General features: G+C 46.2%; 10 protein-coding genes across 10 annotated transcripts; 6 read left to right on the top strand and 4 right to left on the bottom strand.

Moving 5' to 3' along the window:
• Positions 1–1,269: 1,269 nt before the first annotated feature.
• Positions 1,270–2,259, top strand: F4822DRAFT_432095 (uncharacterized protein; the record flags this gene model as incomplete). The annotated part of the gene is made up of 1 exon (XM_051461585.1): positions 1,270–2,259. The coding sequence occupies one exon, from the start codon at positions 1,270–1,272 to the stop codon at positions 2,257–2,259; it is 990 nt and encodes a 329-aa protein (XP_051311020.1).
• Positions 2,260–2,898: 639 nt separating this feature from the next.
• On the top strand, positions 2,899–3,893 carry F4822DRAFT_338588 (uncharacterized protein). Its single transcript, XM_051455770.1, has 2 exons — positions 2,899–3,140; positions 3,386–3,893. The coding sequence occupies exons 1-2, from the start codon at positions 3,024–3,026 to the stop codon at positions 3,746–3,748; spliced, it is 480 nt and encodes a 159-aa protein (XP_051311019.1). The 5' UTR covers positions 2,899–3,023; the 3' UTR covers positions 3,749–3,893.
• Positions 3,894–4,381: 488 nt separating this feature from the next.
• Positions 4,382–6,592, top strand: F4822DRAFT_412501 (prion-inhibition and propagation-domain-containing protein). The gene is made up of 2 exons (XM_051458956.1): positions 4,382–5,090; positions 5,142–6,592. The coding sequence occupies exons 1-2, from the start codon at positions 4,719–4,721 to the stop codon at positions 6,546–6,548; spliced, it is 1,779 nt and encodes a 592-aa protein (XP_051311018.1). The 5' UTR covers positions 4,382–4,718; the 3' UTR covers positions 6,549–6,592.
• Positions 6,593–6,675: 83 nt separating this feature from the next.
• F4822DRAFT_338257 (kinase-like protein) lies at positions 6,676–8,136 on the bottom strand. Its single transcript, XM_051455767.1, has one exon. The coding sequence runs from the start codon at positions 7,927–7,929 to the stop codon at positions 6,802–6,804; it is 1,128 nt and encodes a 375-aa protein (XP_051311017.1). The 5' UTR covers positions 7,930–8,136; the 3' UTR covers positions 6,676–6,801.
• A 568-nt stretch (positions 8,137–8,704) lies between these two features.
• On the top strand, positions 8,705–10,445 carry F4822DRAFT_338343 (uncharacterized protein). Its single transcript, XM_051455769.1, has 3 exons — positions 8,705–9,351; positions 9,406–9,996; positions 10,056–10,445. The coding sequence occupies exons 1-3, from the start codon at positions 8,868–8,870 to the stop codon at positions 10,370–10,372; spliced, it is 1,392 nt and encodes a 463-aa protein (XP_051311016.1). The 5' UTR covers positions 8,705–8,867; the 3' UTR covers positions 10,373–10,445.
• Positions 10,446–12,467: 2,022 nt separating this feature from the next.
• Positions 12,468–15,211, bottom strand: F4822DRAFT_338290 (pyruvate decarboxylase). The gene is made up of 2 exons (XM_051455768.1): positions 14,854–15,211; positions 12,468–14,578 (listed from the first exon to the last, which is right to left on the bottom strand). The coding sequence occupies exon 2, from the start codon at positions 14,493–14,495 to the stop codon at positions 12,762–12,764; it is 1,734 nt and encodes a 577-aa protein (XP_051311015.1). The 5' UTR covers positions 14,496–14,578; positions 14,854–15,211; the 3' UTR covers positions 12,468–12,761.
• An 11-nt stretch (positions 15,212–15,222) lies between these two features.
• On the bottom strand, positions 15,223–16,657 carry F4822DRAFT_412490 (FAD-linked sulfhydryl oxidase ALR). The gene is made up of 2 exons (XM_051458955.1): positions 16,256–16,657; positions 15,223–16,176 (listed from the first exon to the last, which is right to left on the bottom strand). The coding sequence occupies exons 1-2, from the start codon at positions 16,333–16,335 to the stop codon at positions 15,669–15,671; spliced, it is 588 nt and encodes a 195-aa protein (XP_051311014.1). The 5' UTR covers positions 16,336–16,657; the 3' UTR covers positions 15,223–15,668.
• Positions 16,658–18,136, top strand: F4822DRAFT_412489 (tetrapyrrole biosynthesis, uroporphyrinogen III synthase). The gene is made up of 2 exons (XM_051458954.1): positions 16,658–17,062; positions 17,122–18,136. Exons 1-2 carry the CDS (start codon positions 16,777–16,779, stop codon positions 17,748–17,750), a joined length of 915 nt encoding a protein of 304 aa, XP_051311013.1. The 5' UTR covers positions 16,658–16,776; the 3' UTR covers positions 17,751–18,136.
• F4822DRAFT_412486 (TLD-domain-containing protein) lies at positions 18,137–20,576 on the top strand. The gene is made up of 3 exons (XM_051458953.1): positions 18,137–19,402; positions 19,538–20,188; positions 20,239–20,576. Exons 1-2 carry the CDS (start codon positions 18,788–18,790, stop codon positions 20,081–20,083), a joined length of 1,161 nt encoding a protein of 386 aa, XP_051311012.1. The 5' UTR covers positions 18,137–18,787; the 3' UTR covers positions 20,084–20,188; positions 20,239–20,576.
• An 807-nt stretch (positions 20,577–21,383) lies between these two features.
• On the bottom strand, positions 21,384–23,070 carry F4822DRAFT_338169 (kinase-like domain-containing protein). Its single transcript, XM_051455766.1, has 4 exons — positions 22,601–23,070; positions 22,344–22,539; positions 21,904–22,285; positions 21,384–21,848 (listed from the first exon to the last, which is right to left on the bottom strand). The coding sequence occupies exons 1-4, from the start codon at positions 22,711–22,713 to the stop codon at positions 21,472–21,474; spliced, it is 1,068 nt and encodes a 355-aa protein (XP_051311011.1). The 5' UTR covers positions 22,714–23,070; the 3' UTR covers positions 21,384–21,471.
• Positions 23,071–27,707: the final 4,637 nt, after the last annotated feature.

Here is a 27,707-nt window from a genome sequence, read left to right as displayed (position 1 = left end):
TATTGCTCAACCAATGCTTCGAAATCTCTCGGGGGAGCTATGGTAATATGAGAGCTTTAAATGGATGAGCAGATTGAATATACGAGAAGGGATAATGTTCCGCCGGGGGATACGAAGCGGCCCGCGGCGGAGGGGAAATACCCTAGAAGAGCTTTCAACAAGCGATAGGATATTGTTCCAGTGGTTTGTTCATTTCTTCTTATTCTACTATATTATCACTATTTCCATCACCATATATTAAAACTTATATCATTCATCTAGTTTCAATGAGATGGACGAGCACCTTCATTACATAATCACGCATAAAAAGGAGAACCCTAACCCTGGCTCAGGGGTTAACCCCAACTCCAGCTCCAAGCCAAAAATTTAGGTGTCTACGTTCACGACATGGCACACTTTCTAAGATCTTTAAATATTGAAAAAATGAAACAGCCACTTCGAGATATATACCTGTCAGTAGCATATTCTAGCATACGAAATCGTCAGCCAATCGTCAACCCACGTAGCGGACATCATGGCGATATCATTGCTACCACGAATTCGACTGTGCCGCGCAGCTTTTGAAGAATAACATTTCGGAAAATGCCTTACCGTATAAACATTTATTCCCCAAAGTGGCTGAATGCATCCAATCCCCGCAGACCTCTCCGCGTTATAACCGCCACGTGCCGTGTTGGTCTATCGACTAGTCCGGGGCTAATGCGATGTAGAACGGCACGAAGCGTTAGAAAAACCTTAATCTCGGACATAGCGAAACTCTATTTAACGTGATTACGGAATAGAAACGTCTTGGCCACGCGGAAGAGCCTCAGTAGCGGCCCCCGGTTTCTTGCGCCACAGCTTTACCGTGCACATCACCTACCTAAGAAGATAGGTATTTGTAGAATTCCATATCTCCATAGACTTATTCTGGAATCGGACCTATTCTCGTCATTTGGAAGAGCTTACATGTCTGAATAACCTGACTTCCTAGTTTGACTCGTACAGTCCTCCATCTTAACATTTACAAGCAAAACCGAATAATCCCCGAGCTGTATTATTCCAGCACAGTTTAGACTTTGACTATGCTTTGTAGCATTTAGTTATGACTCTCGGTGGACGTCAAATACGGCAATGCCTTCGGTATTTGTTTTTGAGAAAGAGGCCTCCCTATGGAATAGAAATCGCTCAAGAATAGCGCTGGCCTTCTCGAATTGCACTCCACTAATGTAGAGTGCCTATTATATCATTTGATAAGCATTAATGATATGCCAACCGGTGATTTTCATTATGCCGAACCAAATAGAGGCGGTTTCTCAGGGAGTCGAGCTACCGATTGCTGTCGTCATCGGAGGATTTTTCGCCATAGCATGTTATAATTGTATTGAGATATACATATTGACATTTGGGACGTTTCGGCGCAAAAATACCCTTTATGTATGGAGCATGATGGCGGCGAATACTGGGATTATACTTCATGAAATATCTGCCACTTTACGACTTTTCAAATTGACGCCAAATTTACCGATGGTTGTGACCGCGTCTCTGGGCTGGTGGATGATGACAACTGGACAGTCAGTTGTCCTATACTCTCGGCTTTATCTAGTCATGAACGACACTCGCAAGATACGATGGGTTTTAATTATGATCACTACCACATTCCTTACCTTGCAACTCCCGACGACGGTTACGTTCATCGGCGTAAATGCTACGCCGAATAATTATCCGGATAGGTTCACTGGACCATTCGACATATTTAAGATTATCCAGCTTGCGGCATTTACAGTCCAGGAAACCTTTCTCTCTGGTCTATATGTTTATGCTTTCAGGAAGACATCAGAACCCATGCGTGCTATAAGAGGGAATAAAATTCGAAATATGCTGCGACAGATGATTGCACTATTCCTCCTGGTCTTCGCGTTGGATACAATACTTATGGTCACCGAGTACACCGGGCACTTCCAAATTCAGACTACCCTAAAACCGGCAGTTTATAGCATCAAGTTGAAGGTCGAGCTGTTTGTATTGAACAATCTGGTAAACTTGGTACGATCGCCAACATCGAGCCTTTGGAGCTCACCTATAAATCCAATTCCGTCACAGCAGGATCAAAAGGATCGATCATCAGCCAGGCAGGCTGCCACATTTATGGGTGCACTTCAAAATGGCCCTTCCCGTAGCAGGGAGGTGTCAATAGATTTAAGGGAACATAGTTCACGAAATCTCGATGGAACGAGTCTAAGTCCACCTATAACAATAATTAGAAGTAGGACTGGATGATATAGAGGATCAATTCAAGAATATACCACTGCCCAATATATTATATCATTATATTTTAACTTACTTACTTTGCAATATTACCAAAAAGAATACTAAGGTTGCGATTTATTGGAAAGTTCTAGGAAGTAGTTGGGTTGGAAGTCAGTGTCTTCAACGTGGCGGGGGCAGGGGATGTCGAGACGGCCCGGGCTGGCACGGAACTGGGCAACAGTACTAAATAGTCAAGGACTACCTAAGGAATATCCGATATATTTGGCCATAGCATTGACGTGGGAAGTCTCTCGCAGTAAAGGCGCGTGAGGTTTCCCGTGTTTCGACTTAGAACTGTCTCAACCGGGAAAGCAAGCACGGATATTTGTTTATGGATATCTCAGGGCAGCAACATAACTTCTCAATAAATAACAGGTACACTCTTCTGTTCCTGCCGATAAGATACCTGGCAGGGTTGTTGCTCTTACTTTTTACAGATATCGAGTTGCGGGTGCTACCATTCACAGGTTCCGTGCACAAGTAGCAACCAACCTAAGAATTCACGATTTTTCACAACTCTTCACAGAAATTCACATCCTGTCAATTTCTTCCTACCTTAGTTTTCTATTCTTACGGAAAACAAAACCTACTTCTTCTTCCTACATCTACATCTACTTCTGACTGACTTCTTTGACGGCTTCCAAAAGCCCACCGTCCTGCTTGCGACCCAAAGCAATCGTCTTCTGTCAACAAACATTCACTACTTCTCAATCTCACTTCCAGTCACTTTCACGATGGCGCCCATTGCCAACAAGAACCAGGCTGGCGATGCCAAGCCTGCCGTCAACCAACGTGAGATTGAAGTCATTGCGCTCGCCATGCAATGCATGCCCGGCGACGGTGCTCCTCCGGTAAGCAATCCTCCTTTCCTATTTCTCGCCGGAGAGCTTCCTCTTCAAAGTTTCTTTATAATTACCCACCCGAAAATCCTTCCTCCTCTATCCTTTTTCGCAGAAAATTACTGGTCTTAATAGGGCACCAAAATGCCCAATCATTCATCGCACACCATTCCCTCCCTCCATCCCCCTACCAAAAAGTCCCCTCTACACCTCCCATCTAGTCGCCTACCAACACACATACTTACCAATCTCTCCAGGTCGACGCCACCAAGCTCGCCCGCCTAGGCAACTACGCCAGCGCCGACTCAGCCCGCCACGCTTGGCGCCCGATTGAGAAGAAGCTCCATGGGCTCGCCAAGTCCGTCGGTGTCGACCCTGACGGCGAGATTCCGGAGATGAGTCGAGGTGGACGAAAGCGCAAAGCCGATAGTGACGGCGAGACCACTAGCACCTCTCTCCCCGCTAAGAAGCCGCGCGCCAAGAAGGCCGGAACCGGTACCAAGAAGAAGGGTGGCAAGAAGGGCAAGAAGGAACCCGAGGGCGAGGACGACGAGGGATCAAAGGTTGATGGTGAGGCGGAGACTGGTGAGTCTGCTGGTCTGGATGATGGAGAGGTTTAGATGAGTGCAGGGAATGGATGGGTGGATGAGTAGTGTGCTTCGGAAAAGGATATAGAGAAAAGGGGGGTGTTCTGCGGTGCTTTTCATGCGCTTTCTCGGTCTCGTTTGGGCTTTCGTCTCTTCGGCCCGGGTCTTCTGAATCGAGTTATGGAAACTGTGGAGGATTGGAAAAGAGAAGTCGCTTATCTCGAGGCATTCAGTTGACTTAATATGCGGTCCTTGGTTTCGGTCGCACGATAGTAGGCCGGCTAGGTAAATGTATATGCGATGAGCTTGCAATTTCTTACAAACACGCTGGTGTGTGATTAATGTCACTCAAACTATGTTCGCCATGTGAATCGATGACAATAGACGACGTAGAAGTAACCGATCGTTCGTAAGCGAGGATAGATGCTTAATAAAGCCTGTACTGAATGTCAGAGTGTCATTGGCCCCCTATTCGTCAACCAGAAGAAGAACAAGTAAGAATTGAGCCTAGATACCCACCAAATCTCCAATTCAATCCAAAAGCCTACCCAGGTGTTCAATCCTTTTTCCCGCAGTGCACACAAATGCTGGGTAGCCCGGACTTAAGTAGAAGACTGTAGGTGAGACAGCCTACATTAAAACCAAGCGCCACTCGCTTATTGAGGCGCTCCTAGCGGGTACGGCGCCCTAGTTTCCCTCAGATCTCGGCCATGCCTCGGGCATTCCCATGTATAGGTGCCTAATCCCTTTTCTCCCTGAGCGATTGGGCCATTGGCATTCGGGTTGGTTGCACTGAAGGCTAAAACTCCGTTCGAATTGGTACATGGTGGCTCTGAGGAGTAGGCTATGTAACTGCGGCTCATTAGAGCGCCTTTGGCGGACAGGTACGATTCCTTACTATTTAAACGATTGGTCCCAGCAATGATCTTGCTTTTATACCCCGATCTCTTCGTCCTTTAGCGCCCTTTAGCATATATGCCTGCTCTTAAGTCAACCAAGGGTCATGGATCCCGGGACTGCACTCGGAGTGGTATCTTTAGCATTCCAAGTCTTCGCTGGCTGCATAAAAGGGTGCCAACTGCTGTTAGATGCCAGAGATCTACCGCAAAATTACGGGTATATGAGGCATCGGCTTCATCTGGAACAGCTGAAACTGCTAGACTGGTGGAATGCATCCGACTTCGCAGCAGAAACTATTTCCGAGGATGACCCTTTGGATGAGAGGACGCAAGCCCTACTGGACTCTTTGGTTGAGATCAGGACTCTAACCCTTGAATTTGGCCGGATTAAAGGACGGTATGATCTTATGTTGAAGATAGTCGACGGTCGTCAAAGGAGCAGTACCCCATCCATCACGGGTTTGCTTACGCCCGAAGTAATACCCTCCCACATCATGCTGGTGCCTTATCTGCTAATGGCTACGAAGTTTTTAGGCACGCGCGAGATTCTGCGACAAAAAGCCCTCCGATATGCCGATATAGTTCTAAAATGTCCGACGATGCTTCGTTGGGCCATGTTCGATGCGACGAAATTCGAACAACTCCTCGCTAAGTTAACTGAATTAAACAACTCAATGCACTTCAGCCTCGAATTTAAGCAACGGTGTCGGTACCTTCAATTCCAAGAAACCACCCAACTGCAATTTCTACATTTATTCACCAAATTAGATCAAGTTGTTGAACTTCTTCGGTCGCTCCGTTTGCCTCCACAAAATTCTCTGGACGGATCTCAGGCAGACTCGGACGACGGTGTACTCAAGACGTTAGGGCAGCTAGCCCGTTTTAAGGCTCTCTACATAAGTGTCGACGATGACAATTTACCATCTGAGGAGAACATTACTGCCCGAATCGGGCTCCAAATTTCGTCCCCCGGAAGCCTTAAATTGTCGCTGTCGCACCTGAAGTTTCGAGAGGACCAAGAAGAACAGAAAGCTCAGCGAGTCGCTGGGACATATGACAACGCTCTTGTATGGGTTGAATGGAAAGACTATGGTGAATGGAATACGACCTTGGCGTATAGTTATGTTGAAGATCGGGTCGCGCGCCTTGCAGCGTTATTCCTGGACAACCCAGATAAGCCCAGGGGACTTCGACTCCCTACAGCTCATGGCTATGTCCACGACCCTGTTTCCACTCGCTTTGGGCTTGTTTTTGAGTTGCCCGCCATAGGGAGCATATCGGTTCCGCAGTCATTATATACCAGATTACAAACTACAATGAAGCCTTCCTTAACTACCAGATTGGACATGGCGCGGAAGCTCACCGCAAGCCTAGAGCATCTTCATGCAACAAAATGGCTCCATAAGGGTCTGCGAAGTGACAATATCCTGTTCTTGACATCTTCATCAAGCTCAGATTGGATGTTGTTCTGTCTAGCCGGGTTCGATTACTCTCGTCCAGCAAATCCAGGTGCACTCACGGAGCTCCCCAGCGATCGGAGGGAACATGATCTGTACCGTCACCCGAATGTACAATTCGATGTTCCTCGAGAGGGTGAGTATGGGTATAGGGAGGAGCATGATGTTTATAGTCTTGGGGTGGTCCTGATGGAAATTGGCCTCTGGCAGCCGATCCACCAATTTCTCGGGATATCCCTAAATCGACTTATACCGCGCCCAAAAGTCAGGGAGGTTCGAAAACAACTATTAAAAGTTGGTTCTCTAGCGACCCTTGAGGCAGAGACCGGATGTAGATACTCAGAAGCTGTCAGGATATGTCTTGAAGGCAATCCATGGGCGAACTTTACAGCACTACAGGAGGATCGTGAGCCGGTAAGGACCTCAAGAAGTAGAATAAATAGAGCCCAAGAAATATTGCAAAGTATTCAGATGTAGGAGGAAGTGGTTGTAACTACATTATATAGTTATACTTAATAACTAAATTTCATTCTGATGTAGTAAATCAAATAAAGTACGCCGAGAACGACCCAACCTGGCTAAGATGCTGACAAAATATGGCGCAACTGTAGAGTATTAGTAGATAGTCCATAGGAAAGGGGATGAGTAGGTCGAGGTCGGAGTAAAGACGGCACCAAGTAACCTAGATGATATGGTAGAAATATAGCAACAAAGCCCACGCAATTACGACTCAATCATCATCTCTTACCAGCCACCGCTGCTTGATCTCCTCCCAAAGGTTCGGCGTTTCAGCCGAAAGATCCAATCTTGATGGTATATATACATCTTCGTCTTCTGATTTCTTGAATACGGAGTGCGGCTGCGTATTATGCATTGGTACGCAAGATTTCCTTTTACAACCATCGCAATACAGCTCGGCAATGGAGTGGAAACTTCCTTGGCCCAATTGGTTTAATAAGTCAAGGAGCTGGCGCGCCGTTATCCGCTCGCCGGGGTTCGGGTCAAGCATCAAGAATGCCAGCTGAAGCATCTTCTGAATGTGTTGCTTAAGAGGGGGCTCGCCAACCAGAGAGACCAGAAGTAACCATATCCAATCAAACACAAGATAGGGAGATTGGCAAAATGGTGGTGGTAGACCCTTTTCGTTTCTTAGTAGATGCTGATTTAGGTCTTGTATAGTGCTCTGTCCCGACGCGACGGTACAGATCTCGAGTACAGTACAGCCCAGTGCCCATACATCCGCGGCTCTGCCACGTGGTAGCTCATCGTTAGCTTCAGGGGATATATAACGTTCGGTCATTCCACCAAGCGGGCCTTTCGTTTTGGAAGTGGTCGCATCCCTGAAATTCCTAGAAATGCCAAAGTCGGCAAGGTAGACATGGTCATCCTTGATAAGGATGTTGCTGGGCTTTATATCCTTGTGACGAATGCCTAGGTTGTGTAGATAATCTAACGCGTGGAAAAGGCACGACGGCCACTGACACATGACGTTGCGCGCTTCAAGTCGGTCTGTATCATTGCCATCTCGCTGGAGTTCACCCATATAATCAAACCACCCCGTGAGGCTCATGTCCGCAATGGGGCGTAACAAAATGCCAATCATCCCGTCGCTCCCAATGTAATGGCTTCCATGGATCTGAACAATATGGCGATGTTTAAGTTTGTCCATTATCGATATTTCCTTCTTGACATCCTTGACGCGTTGGTCGCGGTTCGGCACACGTAACGAGAACTCCTTTCGAGCGTAGACTTCTCCATTGCCTTTATGTTTAACCTTCCAAACTTCCGAATTAGCCTTCCCAAGAGGTGCTTTATCAACGCGCTCGAACGGGTCGGTATCTAATGATTCTAACTGCATTCTGGGAGTTCAAAGATTTCCAAAGAAAGAAAAAAATGTTGAAGTTGTAAAAGGCGTCTAACAGCTGTAGGGTGAAGGCTATATATGCCTACCTACCTTAGGTACCTAGGTAGGCAGGCACGTAAGAATCGCTCGAGCCGTCATAAAATATGCATAGGCCAAGCAAGAAGATTAGCCACATTCTGACGCCAAACACTCTGTTCAGGCATGCACTCCGCAATATGGGTGGCAGGCCACGTGGAATATATGTCAAATGGGTTATCCCAAGCGTGTAATCATGTCATTCGACAGATGCACTGGCGTTAGTTCAATAGTAACGATATTGTCTCTTCTGCAATTCAAGAGCATTGGGATACTTTGTTGGGGGCATGGCACGAGGGATGTAGCGACTAAGGACACTGGCCGAGTCCAGCAATGCAAGAAGAGTTTCTAGGTATGCATCGGCCCCTAAATGAATATTGTGCCCACTCGGGTGCCTCTATCTCGACGATGCTATTGAATGGAGCGTTAAGGAGCTATACAAAATACCTGTGTTCGATTCACTCTATACCTGCAGGGAGTGCGGTCTATCATAAAACTTACCAAACTATAGGCATCCATGGGAGAATTTGAGAGAGCAAGGCATCCCATCCCTCCAAGTCATGCGCCTAAATTCGTCCGCATGCACAACTAAAAGTAGGCAAACACAACAGAGCCTCAGGTACCGCATAATCTTGCCAACCATGCCGTACCAGCTGGCGGGCCTATAAATTGAACCACCACTCCGTTATCAAACAGTATTATTGTGTGACGAACGGCGTTCAACGATCGGGCAGAATATCCGAAAATTATTAGCAGGATATTGGACGTACCTTACTATCTAAGAAGTGAAAGAATGGCTTACTTGAAATGTGAAGACATCCCCTATAGTGGAGCGTTAGAGTCGGTTAAGCGTAGGTATGTATGTAAGTATGCCCAACTGGAACGCTGAAGGTACCAGTTTCGCTTTGCAGTTAGAGAATATCATATTTTCCTCGCAAATAAATAGGCCGCAGAGGAGAAAGTCAAATGCATACCAAGTCACTCGTTTGGCTTCCCTTTTCGGTGGCGGCCAATCATTCAAGATGCCACCACTGATGAACCCAGTATCGCGCTTAAGCCAACGGGATGGCCCTATTTCAAAAAACGGCTCCAGTTGGCTGCGAGGTCGACAGTCACCGCGAAATAGTGTCATCTTTACTTCATCAACCGATAGTGTTCCCGAAAGTAGCTCATCCGTAAGACAGCCGCCAACAGCACCGAGACGATTGAATTCAACTATGAGAGCGACGGCAGATATAATCATAGCGATCATGGGTAGAACCGGCTGCGGGAAATCCAGTTTCGCTTCAAGGCTAGTCGGGGAGGATTGTGTGAATGCAATTGGACATAATGTTAGATCTGGTTCGTTCTCGGTCTCATACTAATACTGAGACGAAGAAGGCTAACCCGGTCCAGTCCAGGAAGCTCATTTATTTCAGGAGATAGAATGTATAGTCAAGGAACGCAAGATACTGGTTATCGACACGCCAGATTTCGATGATACAGCCAACGAAGATGTGGTTCTCGAGCGTATGTCGAAATGGTTACAAGATCCATACGGTGGCAACAAGTCCCTAACCGGAATTATATATATGCACGACATAGACGGTCCCCCTATTGAATGTCCCTCTATGAAATTTATCATGCTACTAAGGACAATCACCGGCCAAAACGACATGAACAATGTCGTACTGCTCACAACGAAATGGGGCGAATCCAATAGCAGCCAGCAGAAAGCGGTCGAGCAGGAGTCCCGGCTTCTTCAAGGGAATAGTTTCTGGAATCTTATGAAGGAATATGGCGCGACAGTAATGAGAGACCATGGTACAAAAGCGTCAGCCGAGAGTATTGTACTCGGCCTTCTTCAAAAAGCCCGTGCTACGAAGGCTGCCCTCTGCAGGCCAGTGATCGACAGCACATACGTTAGCGAGGAGCGAATGGGGCCGTTACGACAAGCGGAGAGTAGCAGCTCTCTAAGAGACGAGTTAAAGGTAATTATGTGTAGAAGTAAGTCCTGTGGCCGTGCACGTATTGGAGATCTGATACTAATAGTTGCGATGCGTTAGAGATCAGACTAGCGGAAAGTCGACTTCGGAAGCATTGCGATAAGAGGATCGACAAAGTGGAGAGAACCCAGAAACGGAATAGGATGCGGGTTGTTACACAACGAAGGGGGACTGCCGCAAAGGTAGAATCCGACGAAACCGAGTGGGAAGAATTTGAGCAAAATTTGAATCACCACCAGGAACTATCAGTCATAGTAGTTGCTTTGATTGTATTGATTGGGATGATCCTAACATTGTTCTGGGAGCTGTCGTTGTTATGTACACAATTAGTTAACTATCTACCTAGGTACCTAGCGATTTATTACAAGGCGGCTTAGGAGGAGGATACCCCAGAGGAGACGTACCTAAGATGTAGGTCACAACACCCCAACCGGGCGGGTATGTTCGGCTCCTACAACAGAGAGAATGGTACAACAGAAGTTAGCAAGCGTTGACCAAGAGAAGTATTACCATGGAAGCACGTCTATCTAGAGATGCTTAGATTGTAAGTAATATTAATCACTTCAATAAAATCATGATCTATGAGTGTAATCCGCACCGAAAAAAAAAAAATTACAATACGGTTATCCAGGTAGTCAACATTCTGGCGGCCATCGCTGAAGGTGCGATGACTTTCCTTTCGCTAACATACACTGAAGATAAGCGACTCTTCCATATCCCCATGTCTTAGACCAAAGTCCCTTACGAAGGTGGGGGCAGGGGGCTTCCCCGATGGCATCATGGTGTAACCCTTTCGTTACATACTCAATACATATCTCATATGCGTGTCCTTCGCTTTCTTGGTCGTACCTCGTAGTATATGTATGTTAAACCCCTGTCTAGCACATAAGTAATATTGATGTCTTTAGGCTCGCATCCCATGACACGATGTATCCGCTCAGTTTAATAGAAGAGAGGTCGAATGAAACAAATCCACTGTGTACATTCATAGTTATACTGTATTTTGCAGGTTAATGTACTGTAAATCTTCGAGAGCGCCCTGTCCAATGGCTAGGTGTGTGTCCATGATAAAATATCCCAACACGCTAGCCATTCCGTTGAACTGAGTCCAGGGAACCCAAGGGACTTACGCACACCTCAGAGCCTGATATTTCTTCCCCGCGCGAGTTTTGGGGCTACCAATCCACGCCACACATCCTATCGGGCCGTTCATCTTGGAGTATCCTTGTGGCGTCGTGAGCCTTTGGTTAACGGACATACCCTGTGCGCCATTTTCTTGCAGAAACCCTTGGATCGATCTGGCTATGCCCGTACATAACTCGTCTTTGACATTCCAAAGTGTGTCGGCTACGTGGCGGAATCTAGCGAGCTGATAAGCACTTGTATGGCGAATATTTTCATCTATGGATCTTCTCGTTTTTAATCCCGAATGGTTCTATGCTCTGAAAGGTACGCGAGGAGCGGTACGTTCATGTCGGGCTTATCTTCCATCAGGCTCTACATTGTCAGAGGCGCTTCTTCTCGGGCTTCAACCGGTATTGCGCTCTGCAGTAACTCTATAGAGACCGTTCTATTGCAGCAGGCGAAATAGAAGACTTAACAAGCCTTCATAACACACAAGTCGCCGTTCTCCTATTTCTAGGATTGGTTCTCGACGATACCTCTATATTAAGATGTCATAGGTTTACCTATTCAACTTCATAGTATGCGTTTTGGGGGTATAACCGGGCAACAATCTGCACTATGGCTGCGATCAGGAGGCGTGGTCGATCCATGTTTTCTGCATTTCTATGCCGCTGTTGGCGGTTATGTATGATGCCCTCCGTGGATGAAGCAAATGACGAGAGGGCTATGTTCAACGCTGCTCCGCCGTCGTTGATTGACTCGCCGGTCGGTGCCTAGCAGTCTAGGTATCCACTACACTTAAGGCAGCCGACAGCTAAGCGAAGGCTTGGTCAACCCAACTTCAATAACGCCCCCAAAAGCATTCGAGCATTCCAACAGGACACGGAATTGTAGTTTTCGGCATACCACTAAGTTCAAGTCAGCAATCATAGATACAGGAATCCAGAAGATCAGTGGTAGTGCAGGGGGTTACTTTGCTTACTCTTACTTCTCTCCCTATTCCTTTTTTCTTTTCTACACGACTAGATGCTTAATTCGAATTGCAGCCTTATTTTCATACCTAGATATAAGGCGTTTGTATAATATTAATGTTGTAACAAGTGAAGTAATGCCTGTTTTAATCTAGACATAGTCTGCGGGTTGAGAGGGCTCTGCCACCAGCTCAATTGACCCACTTACCATCACCCCCTTTTGAGGGTTAGACCATAATGGACTGGGCTTGCAACGAATTAAACACTGCCATTCCTTTAGGTATAAATGAAAATCTGTTTCAAAGGTGATATCGGTTTGAATGTACTTAAACTGGGGGGAGTGAAGGCACAATACGATATGAAAACCGACCACACGACATAGCCATCATCCGTCCCGGAATTATATACGCTCAAGAACATCGAAGCCATTTTTCATTAGCACTACTCCAATCGACTATAGTCCTATTCTTTTCGTTAAAATTCTATAATTATTTACCCAATTCCGCCCGTACCGTACTTATTATAGTTGAAGTCATATCTCATACACGTGCTCGCCCCCCTTAAATTCATAACCGTCCCATAAAAACAAATAGAAACCAATAAGCTCACCCCCTTTCCATCGCCGCATCTCATCTCACTTCCACCTATCTCGCTCCGAGCCATTATTCATCTACTCCGTCATAGCATTCCTCTTCGCACTAGCCTCCGCCGTCAACATCAGACTCTTCGGCGCATCCTCCTTCGGCATATACAACTCGACAAACCTCAACCCCTTCCTCTCATTAAAATCCCTATCCGTAAGCAATCCCTCCAACCCCCCCCTAGTCTTAACAACATACGACTTAACCCCCTCCCCCTCCCCTCCAAACACAGCAGGTAGATCTTTATACCGCCACGTCGCAATATCATTATACGCCGCTTCCATACCGTGTATATACCGCTCAATCGTGTATCCGTCATTACATATAACGAACAGGATAACATTGAGTTTATGTCGGATCATGGTACTAACCTCCTGCACCGTAAGTTGTAAACTGCCATCTCCCTCAAAAAGTATAGTCCTTCTCGCCTTCTCAAGACCATCGGTATCCTGAGCAGCTAGTGCAGCACCCTGACACGCGCCAACAGCCCATCCAATGCTTCCCCACAGCGTCTGATTCAGCGCCGTGACATTCGCCGGGAAGCGCGTTTCCCAGACGCCGAAATTCGCTGTTCCGGTTTCGGTCACTACGATATCGCCTTCGCGCAGGAACTGGTCTACACGCGCCCATAGCCACTCTTGCTTAATCACGGAATTAGGATCGGATTTCGTGGCTGGTTCTTGGAAGGTGGGGGCTGGGAGGGCTTTGATTTGGGCGACGTCTAGTTTTTCGACGACTTTGCGGAGGACGCCTTTCATGCTGACACCCGGGTACTCGGAGTAGCGCACCGTGCAGTGGTCGCTGTGCAGGTCGATCGAGGTTAGTTGCGAGAGACGGTAGGAGAAGCCCGCGGTGTTGAAGTCGCTTTTTAGCGCGCCGATGGAGATTACTAGGTCTGAGTTTTCGACCATGTCTTTAACCCCAGCGTTGGAAGCGGTGCCGGCGTAGACACCGCCGTAGCTAGGGTGAGTCTCGTTGATAGCGCCTTTACCCATGGGAGTGACGAAGACGGGGAGTTGGGTCTTGTCGATTAGGTCGTGGACTTCGTCTAGCACGCGATGACGGATAGCGCAAGCGTCGACTAATACGACGGGTTTCTGAGCAGCATGTAGGTACTTGAGAACGACATCGACGACATAGTCCTCTCGATCGGCGTCATTCCGGGGTTCGCTTAGATCAATCTCGGTTTCCAAGCGTTCGCCCTCGATCTTCTTCTCAACCATGTCCGTGGGGAACATGATGTATACCGGGCGGGAGCGTAAGTAACACTCACGCAAAGCATGATCGATTTGAGCAGCAATCTCAACCGGATCATTGAGTTTGGCAACAGCGCATGAGATAGAAGCGCTCATATTAGCAAAAACGTTGAAATCGCCATTTCCAAGTGTGTGGTGTAGTAGCAAGCCACTTTTTTGAGAAATGGTGCTTGGGCAGCCGACAATGTGGACGACTGGTACATGTTCGCTGTAGGCTCCGGCGATTCCGTTAACGGCGGATAGTTCACCCACACCAAAAGTGGTGATGATAGCACCAATGCCCTTCACGCGGGCGTACCCGTCGGCGGCATAGGCGGCATTCAGCTCATTGCAGTTGCCAACCCATTTTAGACCGGCTTTTGGTAAGTAATCGAGAGCGACCAGATTGAAATCACCGGGAAGTCCGTGAACAGATCTGATACCAATTTGGTAAAGTCTCGTGAAGAGGTATTCAGCCACGTCAACGGGCTTTTTGAGATTTTTAGTCCGGATGTCCAGATTGGTCATCGTGGCGTTTTTTCCCCTCTTTCACCTATTTCAGATGGTTGATTTGGATGTTGTAGCTGTGATTGTTTCTATATGAGGAAGTACTGTTGAGAAGTAGTTATAAGTAGTATTCGGTACTGAGTAATCGTATACTACCTATGTAAGTTGACGTAGAAGAGTTGAGGGGTAGTTAAGTAATTAAGTAGGTATAGAGTAATTGTTCGTCAATTTGTATGTAAGTGTCTTCGACTTGACTACCTACACTAACACTCCAATGGTTGATATTATTCGATGGAGTATGAGTATGCAGAATAAAGAAATGTCTCTCACTTGAGCAAAAGGAAAATGTTCAACTAAATATCAAATAATAATTTCTTACCGTCGCCGCTGTCGCACGGCGGATACGAAGGTCGAGAAAGTTACGGATACTCAAAATCGTAAGGTGTGTATTCGCATCGCCTGTTCTTGACATATTCGGGCCTTGTTTCTGTGGACCATGGTGCATATTCGGAGTCTGGCGATGATCAGGCGATGATGCAATGGATATGTATCGATTTATTTTTCTTTTTTCTTCCTGTTTCTTTTTACTGTAAGGGGTGTATCGATTGATTTCACCGGTACATTGGAATACATGGAATATCCCTCGATATTCGAGTTGCACAAGAATCCTTTGAATTAAGAAACCTTAAAGTTAATTCACTCAATATTATGACGGTTGAAATTTAAGTATTCCATTAACTCTAAATCTTGTATCTCTAAATAATAAATGGAACCAATCGGCCGGACCCGGCTTGTTTTTAACTACTCAGCTAGCCTGGGTCGCAAGGACCGGTGGTCTGGAACGGTCTAGTTACATACACAAAATCCGCCGCATTAAAGTTCCATCACGGAAATGCCGATCTTTCATGATAAATCATACCTCAATTTCATCGGACCGGTACGATACAGAATAATAAAGAGGAAAGATTCGATGATATACAATTTTTGAGCGGTGAAGCCATATCTAGTATCTAATTTGAAACACTATGCCCGCTATCGTCAGTCATTTTTATCGTGACATATTATACAGCAGATCTACAAGACCAGGCTTAGTCATCAGAGTAACTTTGGAAATCTCCCAAACAGCATCAATGGCCATGGTCCATGTACGAGGATATCAGAAGGGTGAATCTTCCGACGCGCTGATCGACGAGTTTAATCGCATCGTCCATCCTTCCAACCAGTCCGCCATCTCTCCTCCCATTTCGAGCAGTCGAACGTGTTCTTCCCCAGCTTAACATTCACAGCATTATGCGCTTCGCATAACCATTTGCCAAATTCATCGCGACTACCGACTCGGATCTGTTCTTTCTCCATGTAACGTTGGAAATCTTCGGCGCAAACCCAGCACGGATATAACCGCGAAAAGACCCCCATGAACGTCTTGAGATCCGACTGTTCCGCTACGCTCGGCGTTTTCGGGTAGGTCGCCGCAATCGAGTGTAAAAGTGTCCATGTACTCCGCCCAAGCGTTTCTACGTCAGCTGGGCAATCATCCGTAGTTGGACGTTGTGAGGAAAATGTTGAGGCTGCAACAGCGCCAGCTCCAGCTCCAACAGCAGCAGCGCCTGCTGCAGTTCCGGTACCGCTACCAGATTTTAATGACGATTTTGTCATTTGCGCCCATGAGGAAAAATCTCTTTTTGATGTACATGATCGACATCTACGTAGATCTTACATCAGTAACCAGTCAATATGATATTGGAACCATGGTACAGCGAAAATGCTAGGTAGGTACTCACGGCTTTCCATCCTTCCCTATTACGACGCCCTTGGGCAATTCGTTAGGCTGTGGTTGCGGTTCTCTCGTGTCAGCAGCCATTATGTGAGTGTTATTGGGCTGAAATAAGAATAAGGTAAGAAAAGATGGGCATAGGAGCTCGCGATAGCTTGCGACTATAGAATCGAAAGGTGTCGGCAAGAAAATTAATTAATTTTGGATGGACGGCTGGCTGGCTGGCTGGAATCGGATTTGTCAGTTAGCTCAGTAGCTCGGCGGGAAGCGAGTCCCGGCCCCGGCCGGTGACGCCACTACCAAAGTACAACTAAGCACGGGCCGAACACTCAATGCTAGCTCACCTTATCTAATCCACTATTTCTCAGGTACATCCTTGTATTGGTATACCTTTTATCGATAAAGCTTACGTCTTAGCTTTCTTCGGTATTCAAAGCTTCAATTGCGCGACATAGAATTGTAAAAATTGCCAGCTCACGCGACCAATGCGTCAATTTATGCCAATTCGATTGGCATAGCTCAGCTTCCATGGCCTCCAATACAGAAAAGATTCCTGTGTTACTCCTCAAGACGAAATCGATACCGACGGATGCATACGAAGATCTATTCTCTACCCCGCGACAGGGCCACGATTTCGAACCCACCTTCGTCCCTGTGTTACAGCACAAATTCGAAGATGATGGAATGCAACAATTCGACAAACTGCTGCGAGAAAGGCGGATGAGCAAAAACCCGGACAGCGCATACGGAGGCCTTATCTTTACTTCACAAAGAGCCGTCGAAGCATTTGCAAAGTTAGTTGAGGATGGCAAAGGTCCGAGACATTCTATACATCAAATGGGACCCTAGTCTCTGACTCGCGAGAACAAACAGGCGACGATAATTGGCCACATCTTCAAGACGTCCCAATATACAGTGTTGGTCCCGCTACAACCCGTGCGCTCAAAGCCGTGTCGCAGACCCCTCAGCTACAGATATTTGGGGAACACACAGGGAACGGTGATGCGCTCGCGCAATTCATATTAGACCATTATGGCGAGTGGTATAAGGACCGACCGACCAAGCCCCCACTACTATTTCCGGTCGGAGAACAGAGAAGAGATATCATACCGAAGACATTAATGGATAAGGCCATACCTGATACCCGACGAATCTCAGTGACCGAGATAGTGGTGTACGGCACAGGTGTTATGGAGTCTTTCTCAGGAGACTTCGCAAACGTACTACAAAAGACGACCAACCGGAGATCAAGATGGGTGGTTGTCTTCTCACCGACCGGTTGCGATAGCATGCTTCGAGGATTGGGGATGCTAGATGATAAGACTGGTAAGGCTATCCCCAAAACTCAAGAGAGGTCATCAACATTTATCGCGACGATCGGACCAACCACACGCAATTTCCTAAAAAGGACGTTTGATTACAACCCGGATGTGTGCTCTGAAAAGCCAAGTCCTGAAGGGGTGTGGCAGAGTATAACTGAGTTTATAGAAAGGTCCTCATAATCGAAGAAGTTAACTGCCCAAACTACATTGCCTCCTATTGGCGTATGTATGTATATCTGGATGTATCTTGTATCTTGATGAGGTATATGAAACACTGTATTATGTAAGAATAAACTTATGCGCATTTAGCTGTTACAACCAAACAGGATGGCGTACATACATGTAAAGCTTACTTGGCATGTTGTGTATCACCAACCTCATTTATATGTACAAACGAGTGGTCAATGTACATGCCATAGACATAGTTAAGTATAAAGTATGGAAAGCGTCGCAGGATTGGATGATAGTACTCAGTGAGTTTATTGGTGAGACAGCGAATAGGCTTTATATAGTGGAGAATGGGGAATGGGGAAGTCGGACCATCCATTGGAATTTCGAGAGTAAGAAACCTAATTAAGTGTCTAATAATAGTCGACAAATATTCCATCATTCCTAACAAGAGTCAAAACTCCAACACCTAAACCTTTTACTTATCTTTTACTTAATCGATCATCACCACTTCAATTTCTCATAGCATTTATTATTTATTATAACCATAGTTCTTATCTAAAGTTCCTACAATTGATACTCTCATTATTACGTTCTACGCATTTACGATTCATAGCTCACTGGCCACAATACGACATACCGCTGTGACCCCACTAGAACATACCCCAAACATACCCAATAGACCGCCCACCATTACAGCCATCGTCACGCTACGTCACATTCGATGATTCCACTTAATAACTAAACCCCTACCCTACCTTACCTTTTGCCTAGGAAGAGGTAGGTAAGGTCTGATCGAGAACCTTAGAAGCACCTATCTTATCTCCATTTACCTAAGACAAAACTAGAAACTACATACAGAAGCTATTATCCACTTCTCCAACTTCTTCACTTCTTAGCTTTGCAGCAATCACCTCCCGCCACTACTGTTACTACTACTGTTACTACTCCTACTAGGCCGATCGACAGGCACACGATCACCATCACGCACGCCATCCACACCAAAAAACCCTTACCTACCCCCACGAGACCCAAAACAACTACCGACCATGAGTGTAAATCGACAGGATAGCAACTTAATAGATTTCTCGCCGCCTTCCTCCGGCACCTCCACCCCGATATCCCGCCATTCTTACGCATACCCACAATCGCAATCACAACCACGATCTCCTCCACCTCAGACCTCCCCGAATAGCGGCGGTAGTTACATCGGGTCCGCCGTACTAGGTCTATGGCGACGATTCTCCTCCCTCGAAGCACCTACATCACCTCCTAGTGGTACCACGACACCACCCTCACACACAGCACTCTACAATGCGAATTCAGAACCAGCATTACCAGGTGATGGGATTAACGGCCCCTTCATCCCACCCTCACGACCACCTGGGCGTTCAGCATCACCGCGCGGACTACCATCGCTAGAACCGTTGACGTTACGAGGCTATCGCGGTGACACAGGGGCTGACGAGAGGTTGCTGGCGCGAGGCGTGGCCGAGGAAATCCGTACTTTCTTACCGGAACGCCTTAAGATTGCTGAGGATTGGCGGTTAGTATACAGTCTATACCAGGATGGCAGTTCCCTAGGGACGCTATACAAGCTATGCGATGAGTACCGCGGCCGAAGAGTCGGGTTTGTGCTCGTAGTGAGGGACGGCAAAGATGGGGTGAGTCACCTTTTTATTGTATACCGAAGGAAACGAACCCATCACCAATGAAGCGAATACATACAAAAGCGAATATAACAGCATTAAGTCCAAAAACAAAAGACTAGAAGCTAACCCAACTCCCACATTCTATAGACCTTCGGCGCATACCTAACTGAAGCACCACACCCAGCAGCTTCCTACTATGGCACAGGGGAATGCTTCCTCTGGCGAGCAAGCCTCCACGCACCACTCCCACCACCTCCCTCCGCCGACACAACCAACATCAACTTCCGCACCACGACAATAGCATCCCCCACAGCCTCCACAGCCTCCACATTCCCCCCACACGACGACCGCCAACCCGCCACCCAACAACAACAGACCCTAGCCCCAGGCATCACAGACCCATCAACTAACAAACTAAAACCATCTTCACTACCCCCTCCACAACCCCCGGCGCAAAGTATCCGATTCCAAAATTTCGCGTATACGGGCGCAAACGATTATTGCATTTTCTGCGAGTCTAAGTTCCTATCAGTGGGCGGTGGAGGCGGGGGTACGTATGGGCTATGGTTGAATGATGGATTAAGTCGTGGACACAGCGCGCCGTGTGATACGTTTGGGAATCAGCCGCTTAGTGACGAGGGCGAGAAGTTTGATGTGCTGGGTGTTGAGCTTTGGGTTGTGGGGAGCGGGTAGGTTGGTTTTAGCGGGATGTTCGATGGTTTTAAGATTATGAGGGTGATGAGAAATGGCCAAATAATTCGAGAATAGGACAAGGGCGAGACGAGAGAATCGTCTAATGTAAGAATGACAGCATTTTGTCCACGTATAGACTTGCTGACCGGATTCAGCAAGTTGGGAGTCGGAAGTCAGACAGAGAGAGAGCTTATTCCTACTCCTACTCTTAATACGATATCCAATGTGTAGATGGAATTTCACATCATTTTAACCAGATTTAAGTTCGCTATCATTTGGAATAAGGGTGGATTTGTGAAATGACATATGGATGTATAGCAATGATACACCCTGGTAACACCATAAGGAATGAAACGGAATACGGATAGAACTTCTACATCCGACCTCAGCCGATTAGCACGAGAACTCGGGATAGGAGAACAAGCGGGCTTAGATTAGAAGAGCTAATAGCTACGTTATACAACGCTATCGAGTGAACATCGATCCCATCCACCCATTCGTTAGTTTCTATCAGATATAAGCAAGGGATGAGTGAGTTTAGGGTTAAGGGATATATAATATTCTTCCAATTGGATGTCGTCCCATCACTTATCACCATAATAGGGGCCATTGCACGTATAATTAGGCGCTATAGCTTGTAGGCGCGAGGGATGGGGTGGAATTACATACTGGTCAGTAGGATGGGCAAGGAAATATCATATAGTATGTGGTACTAGGAAAGATTTGTAGATGTTCCCTTTGTTTAGGTATTAATAGTCCAGAGTATGATGATGTGTAATTTTGTAAGTACCCCTACAAACCTCTCAAGCACAAGTTCAGTCTATGTACAGATTAATGATAACACGGAGCTATACATAATAGCGTAACACCAGCTTCCATCACAACGTCAAGAGCCGTCTACACGCCACATCACATAGTCACATACACATAAGTACAAGTCCACAAGATAGTAGAAAAAAGTGCGTGTTTACTATCAGCAAAGGTAGAAAAGAAATTTGGAGAGAAGATAAGACATCGTTATCCATCAACATCTCCCACTATGCTAAGATCTTATGCGTGCGCAGCTTTGTAGCACAAGATCTCCCATTCTCCCCCTAATGTTCCATATCGTTTGAGCAGAAAGGAGGATCCCTCATGAGAATCTCTAGTAATTTCTCGGCTCTTCTCAATAATTACTCTCTTTAGGGACACACCCTGCCCTGTCTTGTCCATAAATTTTGCCTGCTATGCTAAACGGTGATTGGTCGATTCATTGATTGGTTGGTTGTCCCAAAACCGCGAATGCTCAGCGTACGCGATTGGAGTTGGTTTCAGTAGATGTATTCTTCAAGCCCAAAACCCTGCATAAGATATGCCATCACCCCCTGACTACCAGAATAATGTCGGTTCTACCGCATGATCTCTTGGTAGATGAGCTGCTTCAACTGCTCCTTACTAAGGTTATCCTTGTGCTTGTCGAAATCGAAGAACTCTTCGGGAATCGGAGGTGCTGTCGGCTCGTCCTCAGGGTCGTGGTACGGTTCGAGGTACGGGTGCTTCAGAGCCTCCTCCACAGTGATACGCTTGACGGGGTTAAAGGCTAGGAGCTTCTCTAGCAGGTCGAGGGCGAGGTCGGAAGTCTTAGGAAAGAGAGTTCGGAACGGAACCTTCTTCTTGAAAGGAAGGGAACGGATATACTCGCGAGCTCGACGAGACTTAATTCCGTAATAATCCTCCATAGTTGGCGTTCCTAGAACATCCAAGATCAAAGTCAATTGATGGTGGTCTGTACTCATGTTAGCAGGGCAATCATTTTTAAGATATAGAATCGAATTACATACAATCCTTTCCTGGGAAAAGAGGCTTTCCGCTTAGCATCTCCGCTAGAATGCAACCGACGGACCAAACATCAATCGCCTTGGTGTACTCCTTAAACGTCAACATGATCTCAGGAGCACGGTACCAACGGGTAGCGACATATTCTGTCATGAAACCAGAGTTGTCTTCCTGAGAGGCGGCTGATCGTGCAAGACCAAAATCACACACTTTCAGATCGCAGTTAGCGTTCAGTAGAAGATTGCTCGGCTTCAAATCTCGGTGAAGCACGTTAGCGGAATGCATAGCCTTCAACGCTCGTAGCGTTTGGTAGATGAAGTATTGGCAGTGATCATCTGATAAATCCTGGGTACGAATGACACGGTGCATATCCGTCTCCATTAGTTCCTACGGGATCGAATTAGCCATCAATCAAAACACAATTGGGTCCAATTTCATCTCATACCTGGATCAGATATACTTCATTGAAAGTCTCATAATTTCGCGGCTTCTGGATGTCAAGGATGGAGATAATGTTCTCGTGGTTAAAGTATCTAAGAAGCTTCATCTCTCGAAGAGTTCTTAGGCAGAACATGGAATGGTCGAAAGGAGTAATCTTCTTAATGGCGACTTTCTGGCCTGACGGCTTGTGTATCGCAGAACTATACATGAGGATTTAGCTACTGGACTTCACTTGCAATCCCAACAACAATAATAACTTACCAGACAACTCCATAAGCTCCCTCTCCAACAACATCCTGGATGTCGTATTGCTCACTAACATTAAATGAGATCTTTCGGGATCCAGCCGGATTGGGGGGATTCGATCGCGACATGTTTGCTTATACCGCCGGAACAGATGATTTTAAATCGATGTTTGGATGGAAGAGCGGAATAAAGCCCAAGTACCGAAAGGTTCCAACGCTTCAGGCGTCCAGAGTGGGTATATTAAGACCCTCTAAGGGCAATAAGAGCGTCTATATAGGTAATTTCGGCTCGGCAGGGAACAAAAATCGTGCACGCTCCACACGACGGAGTATAGCACAATAGAATATCGATTACGGCGACCCTATTCGAACGTCTTATCGAGTAATTACCGAGGCGTCGAGTCCGGTATGACCGAATTGCAGCTGCCGCCTATATAAAATGGGTTGTCGCAAAGGAATTGTGAATGCTTTATTGCAAATCGCAGCTTTTCGTTCTTTCAATTTCACAAACCAAACATGTGGCTCCTTTATGTTCGTCGGTCTAAGCTTTGTACGTCGATGCGGTAGTTGTGGCTGTCTAATCGAACTGGAAGTTGTTACATTAGCTGGGATTGTTGCGCAAGGACAAAGACGATAACCATGAGTGACACTGGGGTCAGGGGTTTGGAGGCGAATCGCAATGATTTGTGTAGATCGTATAACATAGAAAGGGAAGAGTAATTCGATATCGGGTTATGCGCTTGCTTAGGACAGCTTTATTGCTCCGGCCGTAGATGTGCACTGAACAACTACTAGGTACGAAGTGGTTCGCGTGATGGATAGCTTAGCTTCGAGAAGACAAGATGAAGCACAATACAAGCCCTCGGAAGTTGAGATCGAACAGGTGAACAAGACTCGAGGTCAAAGAGTGCATTCGGGTTGTAACGCCGTGTTACAAAACTTCAGACGCTTCCATATATTTATTCTCTTAGTCCGAAGGGGGTGGGAGAAGGCAGACAGGGTTCCCGAGAAGATGCGCGCCAACACGAGCAATCACTGTCTCTTCTTGTAACCTAACGGCGCACGATAGGTTCGATAGAGTAGTTAAGTGGAACATGAAGCGCCGGTGGAGTTGTTGTGGAAGGGTAAGAAGCAAAGGAATAAAACGTGGAAAGTCTTCTTACCTTTGGATTAGTTGACTCGTTGACGACGGCGCAAGTAAGGAAAGTTGTTGGGTGCAGTTGAATAGTTCAAGTCGAATAATCGAGTTGAATAAATGAATGAATCTGGATGGGCCCCGCCTTCTTCGAATGGTGACTGGAATTGGTGTGGATGATACCTAGGTACCTACATATGTAGTGACTTCCGAGTGACTTCTCAAATGTATTGCATGTAAGTGAGGTGTGATTTATCGAATGCTGTACTAGGTATCAGTACCAACACTACATATGCGGTACTTGCGTATCTAGGGAAATACGTATATGTAAATACGTAAATGCCAAAAGAAATCGACCCGTCTGTGACCTTCCAATGGATGCAATGGATGTGTTTATTGGAAAACGGTTTATGAACAATAACCCAAACAGTCGGGTAAAACAATAAAGCAACCAAATAATTGTCTTGATAAGAGGGAACAACGACACAGACGTTTTAAAAAAGGGAAGAAAGGAATAAAAAAAAAAATAAGAATAGTAACAACAAAAGTACCAAGTATCAATCAAGTAATAAGTTGTAGTGTGTAAGGTAGCGTGTAGCATGAGCGGGGCAGAGGAGGAAGCAGAGTTGGGAAATGTCAAAGAGCTCGAAGCGGCTCGAGCGAGAAAAAAGGACGAACAGAAAAGCTGTTACAACGCCTGTGGATTAAAAAACCCCTCGGACCCTATGTAACAACTTATGGGTCAGTCTATTGAATCGAAGCTACTTGCATCGAGTGGACCCCAATAATGCGACGGCGACCAGACACTAGAGTACTAAGAGCTAAGTATGGTATGGTATGGGATAGTATGGAGTTATGGTGCATATACATACCTCATACATGTACGCACCGGGTAGTCGGATGACAACAGTTTAGTGCTAGATAACGAGACTTGCTTGTCGTTGAAGCAGATTATATGGATGTAGGTATATGCAGTGATAACGGTGACAAGAGTTGTATGTATCAGATTATTCAGGAGGAAGAGAAAACTAGAAAACAAGGAGGAAACTGGATTATAAGGTAAAATAGATTGTGTTAGCTACATCAAGAGCAAATAAAGTAAGACAACAAACAGTAATGCAAATTTCAAATTTCATCAGAATTTCCCTTCTTCATTCTCTCAATGGATGTCTCTTTCCAACTTCCATCTAAACTTCCCTTAGTAACTTTACACTGAAGTACAGTAGTCCCGGGTAATTTCCCCACGTGGGATCTAAAATCAGGTTGCTCATCATAGGATTAGCAGCAGGTCAAACCGACTAGACATGTCAAAAGGAAAGAAAAAAAGGGAAAAGAGGGAAGGGAGTTGCCGCCGTAAACATCCATGCCTGTCTTTACATCTACATACATACAGTTGAGACGTACAGACGGCAGGTACCCAGCATCCCGAGAGATGTTTTAGGTTTGACTCGAGATGGGATGGTGAGGTGTGATGGAGTTGAAAGGGGAAGGGGGGAGGGGTTGGAGCTAGAAAGAAGGAGTGAGCAAAAAGGTAGCAAAGGTGGGGTCGGAGGGGTAAGGGGACATCAGCGATTGCTGCAGCTGCATCGCATCGACACTTTCTTTCGCGGGGTCCCTTTTTTTATTCCATCCATTAGAAAAGTGACCTGATTTTACTTTACGAATTGGTGTCTCATCATGTACCACCTCCATCACTACATGTACCTAAGTATCTACATAGATACATGTGGTACAAGTACATTCAATGTTCATTCCTGGCTTCAAAGCACCCCAATCAATTGAAGTAGGTTTGAAGGTCAACGGCTTGAACCGATGAAACGACGCCGTTATGACTTCTCAAACTCTACCTACATACTTTCATCCACCTCGGCAGGCAACTCAAAAGCTTACCTTTTACATCATTTCCATCTTTTTCCATTTTTCTCACACTTTCAACGTTGTCAACCCCTATCACACAGCAGAACGGCGCCTCCAAATTATATACCATACGATGTTAACATGAAAAAGCTGTATGGTATTGGTACCTACATCATGCCAATGCAAGGTTCCTATCTCTTGTAACCGCCCGAGCAACACACCCAAGGCGTTCCCTCGTGTGCTGATAGATTACGAAATCAATCCGGCCATCCAATGATGGGTCGCGTCAAGCGCCGCACACCGCAGGTGGGCACGTGTGTTTTAAATCTCATCCGCAGCCTCCCCTGGTCTGTTTCATGACTGGTCGGAACGGATGTGACCCAAGCATTTCAGGAACGCTCGGCACGGGCTGCTTCTTAATCACTCCTGTCCTGCCAGCCCTGTTCGACATACATCATGTCTACATACCACCTCCTGAGGTACCTTGCAGCTGTCGTGTTTTACCGTCACCATCATCTTACTACATAGGGGCGACGACCAATAAAACTGTGACGGCAGCCAGCCGATCCTCCTGTGGTCAGAAGTTTGAGTTCGGCTTTACACAACAAGCCGAGACGCCTATATAATATCTATGATGTGGCTGGCCATCTATCCGCCCGTGCCGTCCAATAGCCAGATTACCGGGCCAGCTCTCAATATCCGATGACTTTCTATCCTCGGAGAATTATCTAGTCGAGCATGCCGTCAGACATGCGGCCTCCAGGATGGATTTCAAGTTTCTCATATATCATACGCCATTAATCTACGAACTGCCACGAAGCAAGAAGGCGACAAGTACCGACAGTATGCAGGTTATTACATAGTTATTGGCCTGCAAAGAACGCCAAAGTACTATACATACTCGTTTCAAAAACCAATGAAACGCGCATTTTCTCGTGGGTGGCGTCTTGCTGCATCCATTTCGCAGCCGAGATCGCAAAAAAAGTATGGCCTCTTACTATCGATGTCGCAAAGAAGCCGCCACAATCAGCAGTACGCGTAAATTAATTTCCTACCTCTGGTAATTAATTGATTATTATCGCGGATTTTAACACCGGTAGGTGCGTCAGGATAGCCGACTAGCTAGTCCTTATGATCTATCATACAGGCAATATTGGTTCTACAATCGCCGTTCTTGCACTATTAGAGTCAGCAGCCACTAACTCACTTCCACACGCGTCGCAAGGCTGATGAGAACTCATTTACAAGCTAATTCGCACCCCCTACATTGAAGGCTAGGAATGAATAGTCCCGTCGAATTTGATGTGTAAACGCCTTAAGTTGATAACCTAAAGAAAATTTGTATATTCTAGATATTTATTTTCACTTACCTACCCCACGGATATGCGTACATATGCCTACGTTTCATTAATGCCGCCTAGTATTTCATGTAGATTGAAAAATGCCACGTGAAATGCACCTAGGGACTCCACAAGGATTGAATAGTAGAGATATTTGGGGTCCAGTTAGTAGTAAATGTAAATACGAATTAAAGAATAAAAATAAAACAATGTCTCCGTGGTATGCAATGATCAGTAGTAAAAGGAGGCTTGACGTAAGCTCTTATGGTTCTTGGTCTCTGATAGACGAGATATGACTATATAGCCCCTGAATAGCTTCATAAGCTTGAGGAGAACCTCACTCCTGCTCTGAAAGCAATGGGTGCACACGGAACTACTAAGTCTTCTACACACATCATTCATACTCCAAGAATAGGTACCTACCTGAGGTAGGTAGGTAGGCGGTAGCATCTCACCAGTAAAACCATCAAATCGATCCGCTAAGTATTCTCGGTACTTATTTACTATCGCCGGCTTCGTTTTACTTCCACGACATAAGTGAGGTGGGCTGCGCTGAAGCTCTATCTAACAATACCACAAAACGCAAATCCCTAACCTCTATTTAGCCGCGAAAAAAGACATCGCTGGTACACTATCATTCTGTCTGAATGCTATTTCGCTCCTCCTTTTCTTTCCTTTTCCTTTCTTATCTTACTTCGACCACCGGGTGGATAGTATCAGTCTTCCACCTCACTCCTCAACTCACTGCCCTCAATAATAACACCCCATCCCCACCCCCAACCCCTCAAACT

Source organism: Hypoxylon trugodes (genome assembly GCF_022578975.1).
Source record: "Hypoxylon trugodes strain CBS 135444 unplaced genomic scaffold F4822scaffold_8, whole genome shotgun sequence".
Classification (NCBI taxonomy): domain Eukaryota; kingdom Fungi; phylum Ascomycota; class Sordariomycetes; order Xylariales; family Hypoxylaceae; genus Hypoxylon; species Hypoxylon trugodes.
This window is presented reverse-complemented; position numbering and strand designations above follow the sequence as displayed.

Bases quoted from the DNA above. Each gene is read 5' to 3' on its own strand.
- F4822DRAFT_338588 (XM_051455770.1), top strand. From the start codon at position 3,024: ATGGCGCCCATTGCCAACAAGAACCAGGCTGGCGATGCCAAGCCTGCC. The intron at 3,141-3,385 runs GTAAGCAATCCT...CAATCTCTCCAG, and splicing joins CCGGCGACGGTGCTCCTCCG to GTCGACGCCACCAAGCTCGC.
- F4822DRAFT_412501 (XM_051458956.1), top strand. From the start codon at position 4,719: ATGGATCCCGGGACTGCACTCGGAGTGGTATCTTTAGCATTCCAAGTC. The intron at 5,091-5,141 runs GTAATACCCTCC...ATGGCTACGAAG, and splicing joins CGGGTTTGCTTACGCCCGAA to TTTTTAGGCACGCGCGAGAT.
- F4822DRAFT_338257 (XM_051455767.1), bottom strand. From the start codon at position 7,929: ATGCAGTTAGAATCATTAGATACCGACCCGTTCGAGCGCGTTGATAAA.
- F4822DRAFT_338343 (XM_051455769.1), top strand. From the start codon at position 8,868: ATGTATGTAAGTATGCCCAACTGGAACGCTGAAGGTACCAGTTTCGCT. The intron at 9,352-9,405 runs GTTCGTTCTCGG...AACCCGGTCCAG, and splicing joins TGGACATAATGTTAGATCTG to TCCAGGAAGCTCATTTATTT. The intron at 9,997-10,055 runs GTAAGTCCTGTG...GCGATGCGTTAG, and splicing joins AAAGGTAATTATGTGTAGAA to AGATCAGACTAGCGGAAAGT.
- F4822DRAFT_338290 (XM_051455768.1), bottom strand. From the start codon at position 14,495: ATGACCAATCTGGACATCCGGACTAAAAATCTCAAAAAGCCCGTTGAC.
- F4822DRAFT_412490 (XM_051458955.1), bottom strand. From the start codon at position 16,335: ATGGCTGCTGACACGAGAGAACCGCAACCACAGCCTAACGAATTGCCC. The intron at 16,177-16,255 runs GTGAGTACCTAC...AGATCTACGTAG, and splicing joins ATAGGGAAGGATGGAAAGCC to ATGTCGATCATGTACATCAA.
- F4822DRAFT_412489 (XM_051458954.1), top strand. From the start codon at position 16,777: ATGGCCTCCAATACAGAAAAGATTCCTGTGTTACTCCTCAAGACGAAA. The intron at 17,063-17,121 runs GTCCGAGACATT...GAGAACAAACAG, and splicing joins GTTAGTTGAGGATGGCAAAG to GCGACGATAATTGGCCACAT.
- F4822DRAFT_412486 (XM_051458953.1), top strand. From the start codon at position 18,788: ATGAGTGTAAATCGACAGGATAGCAACTTAATAGATTTCTCGCCGCCT. The intron at 19,403-19,537 runs GTGAGTCACCTT...CACATTCTATAG, and splicing joins TGAGGGACGGCAAAGATGGG to ACCTTCGGCGCATACCTAAC.
- F4822DRAFT_338169 (XM_051455766.1), bottom strand. From the start codon at position 22,713: ATGTCGCGATCGAATCCCCCCAATCCGGCTGGATCCCGAAAGATCTCA. The intron at 22,286-22,343 runs GTATGAGATGAA...TCGATCCCGTAG, and splicing joins ATGAAGTATATCTGATCCAG to GAACTAATGGAGACGGATAT. The intron at 21,849-21,903 runs GTATGTAATTCG...ACATGAGTACAG, and splicing joins TCTTTTCCCAGGAAAGGATT to ACCACCATCAATTGACTTTG.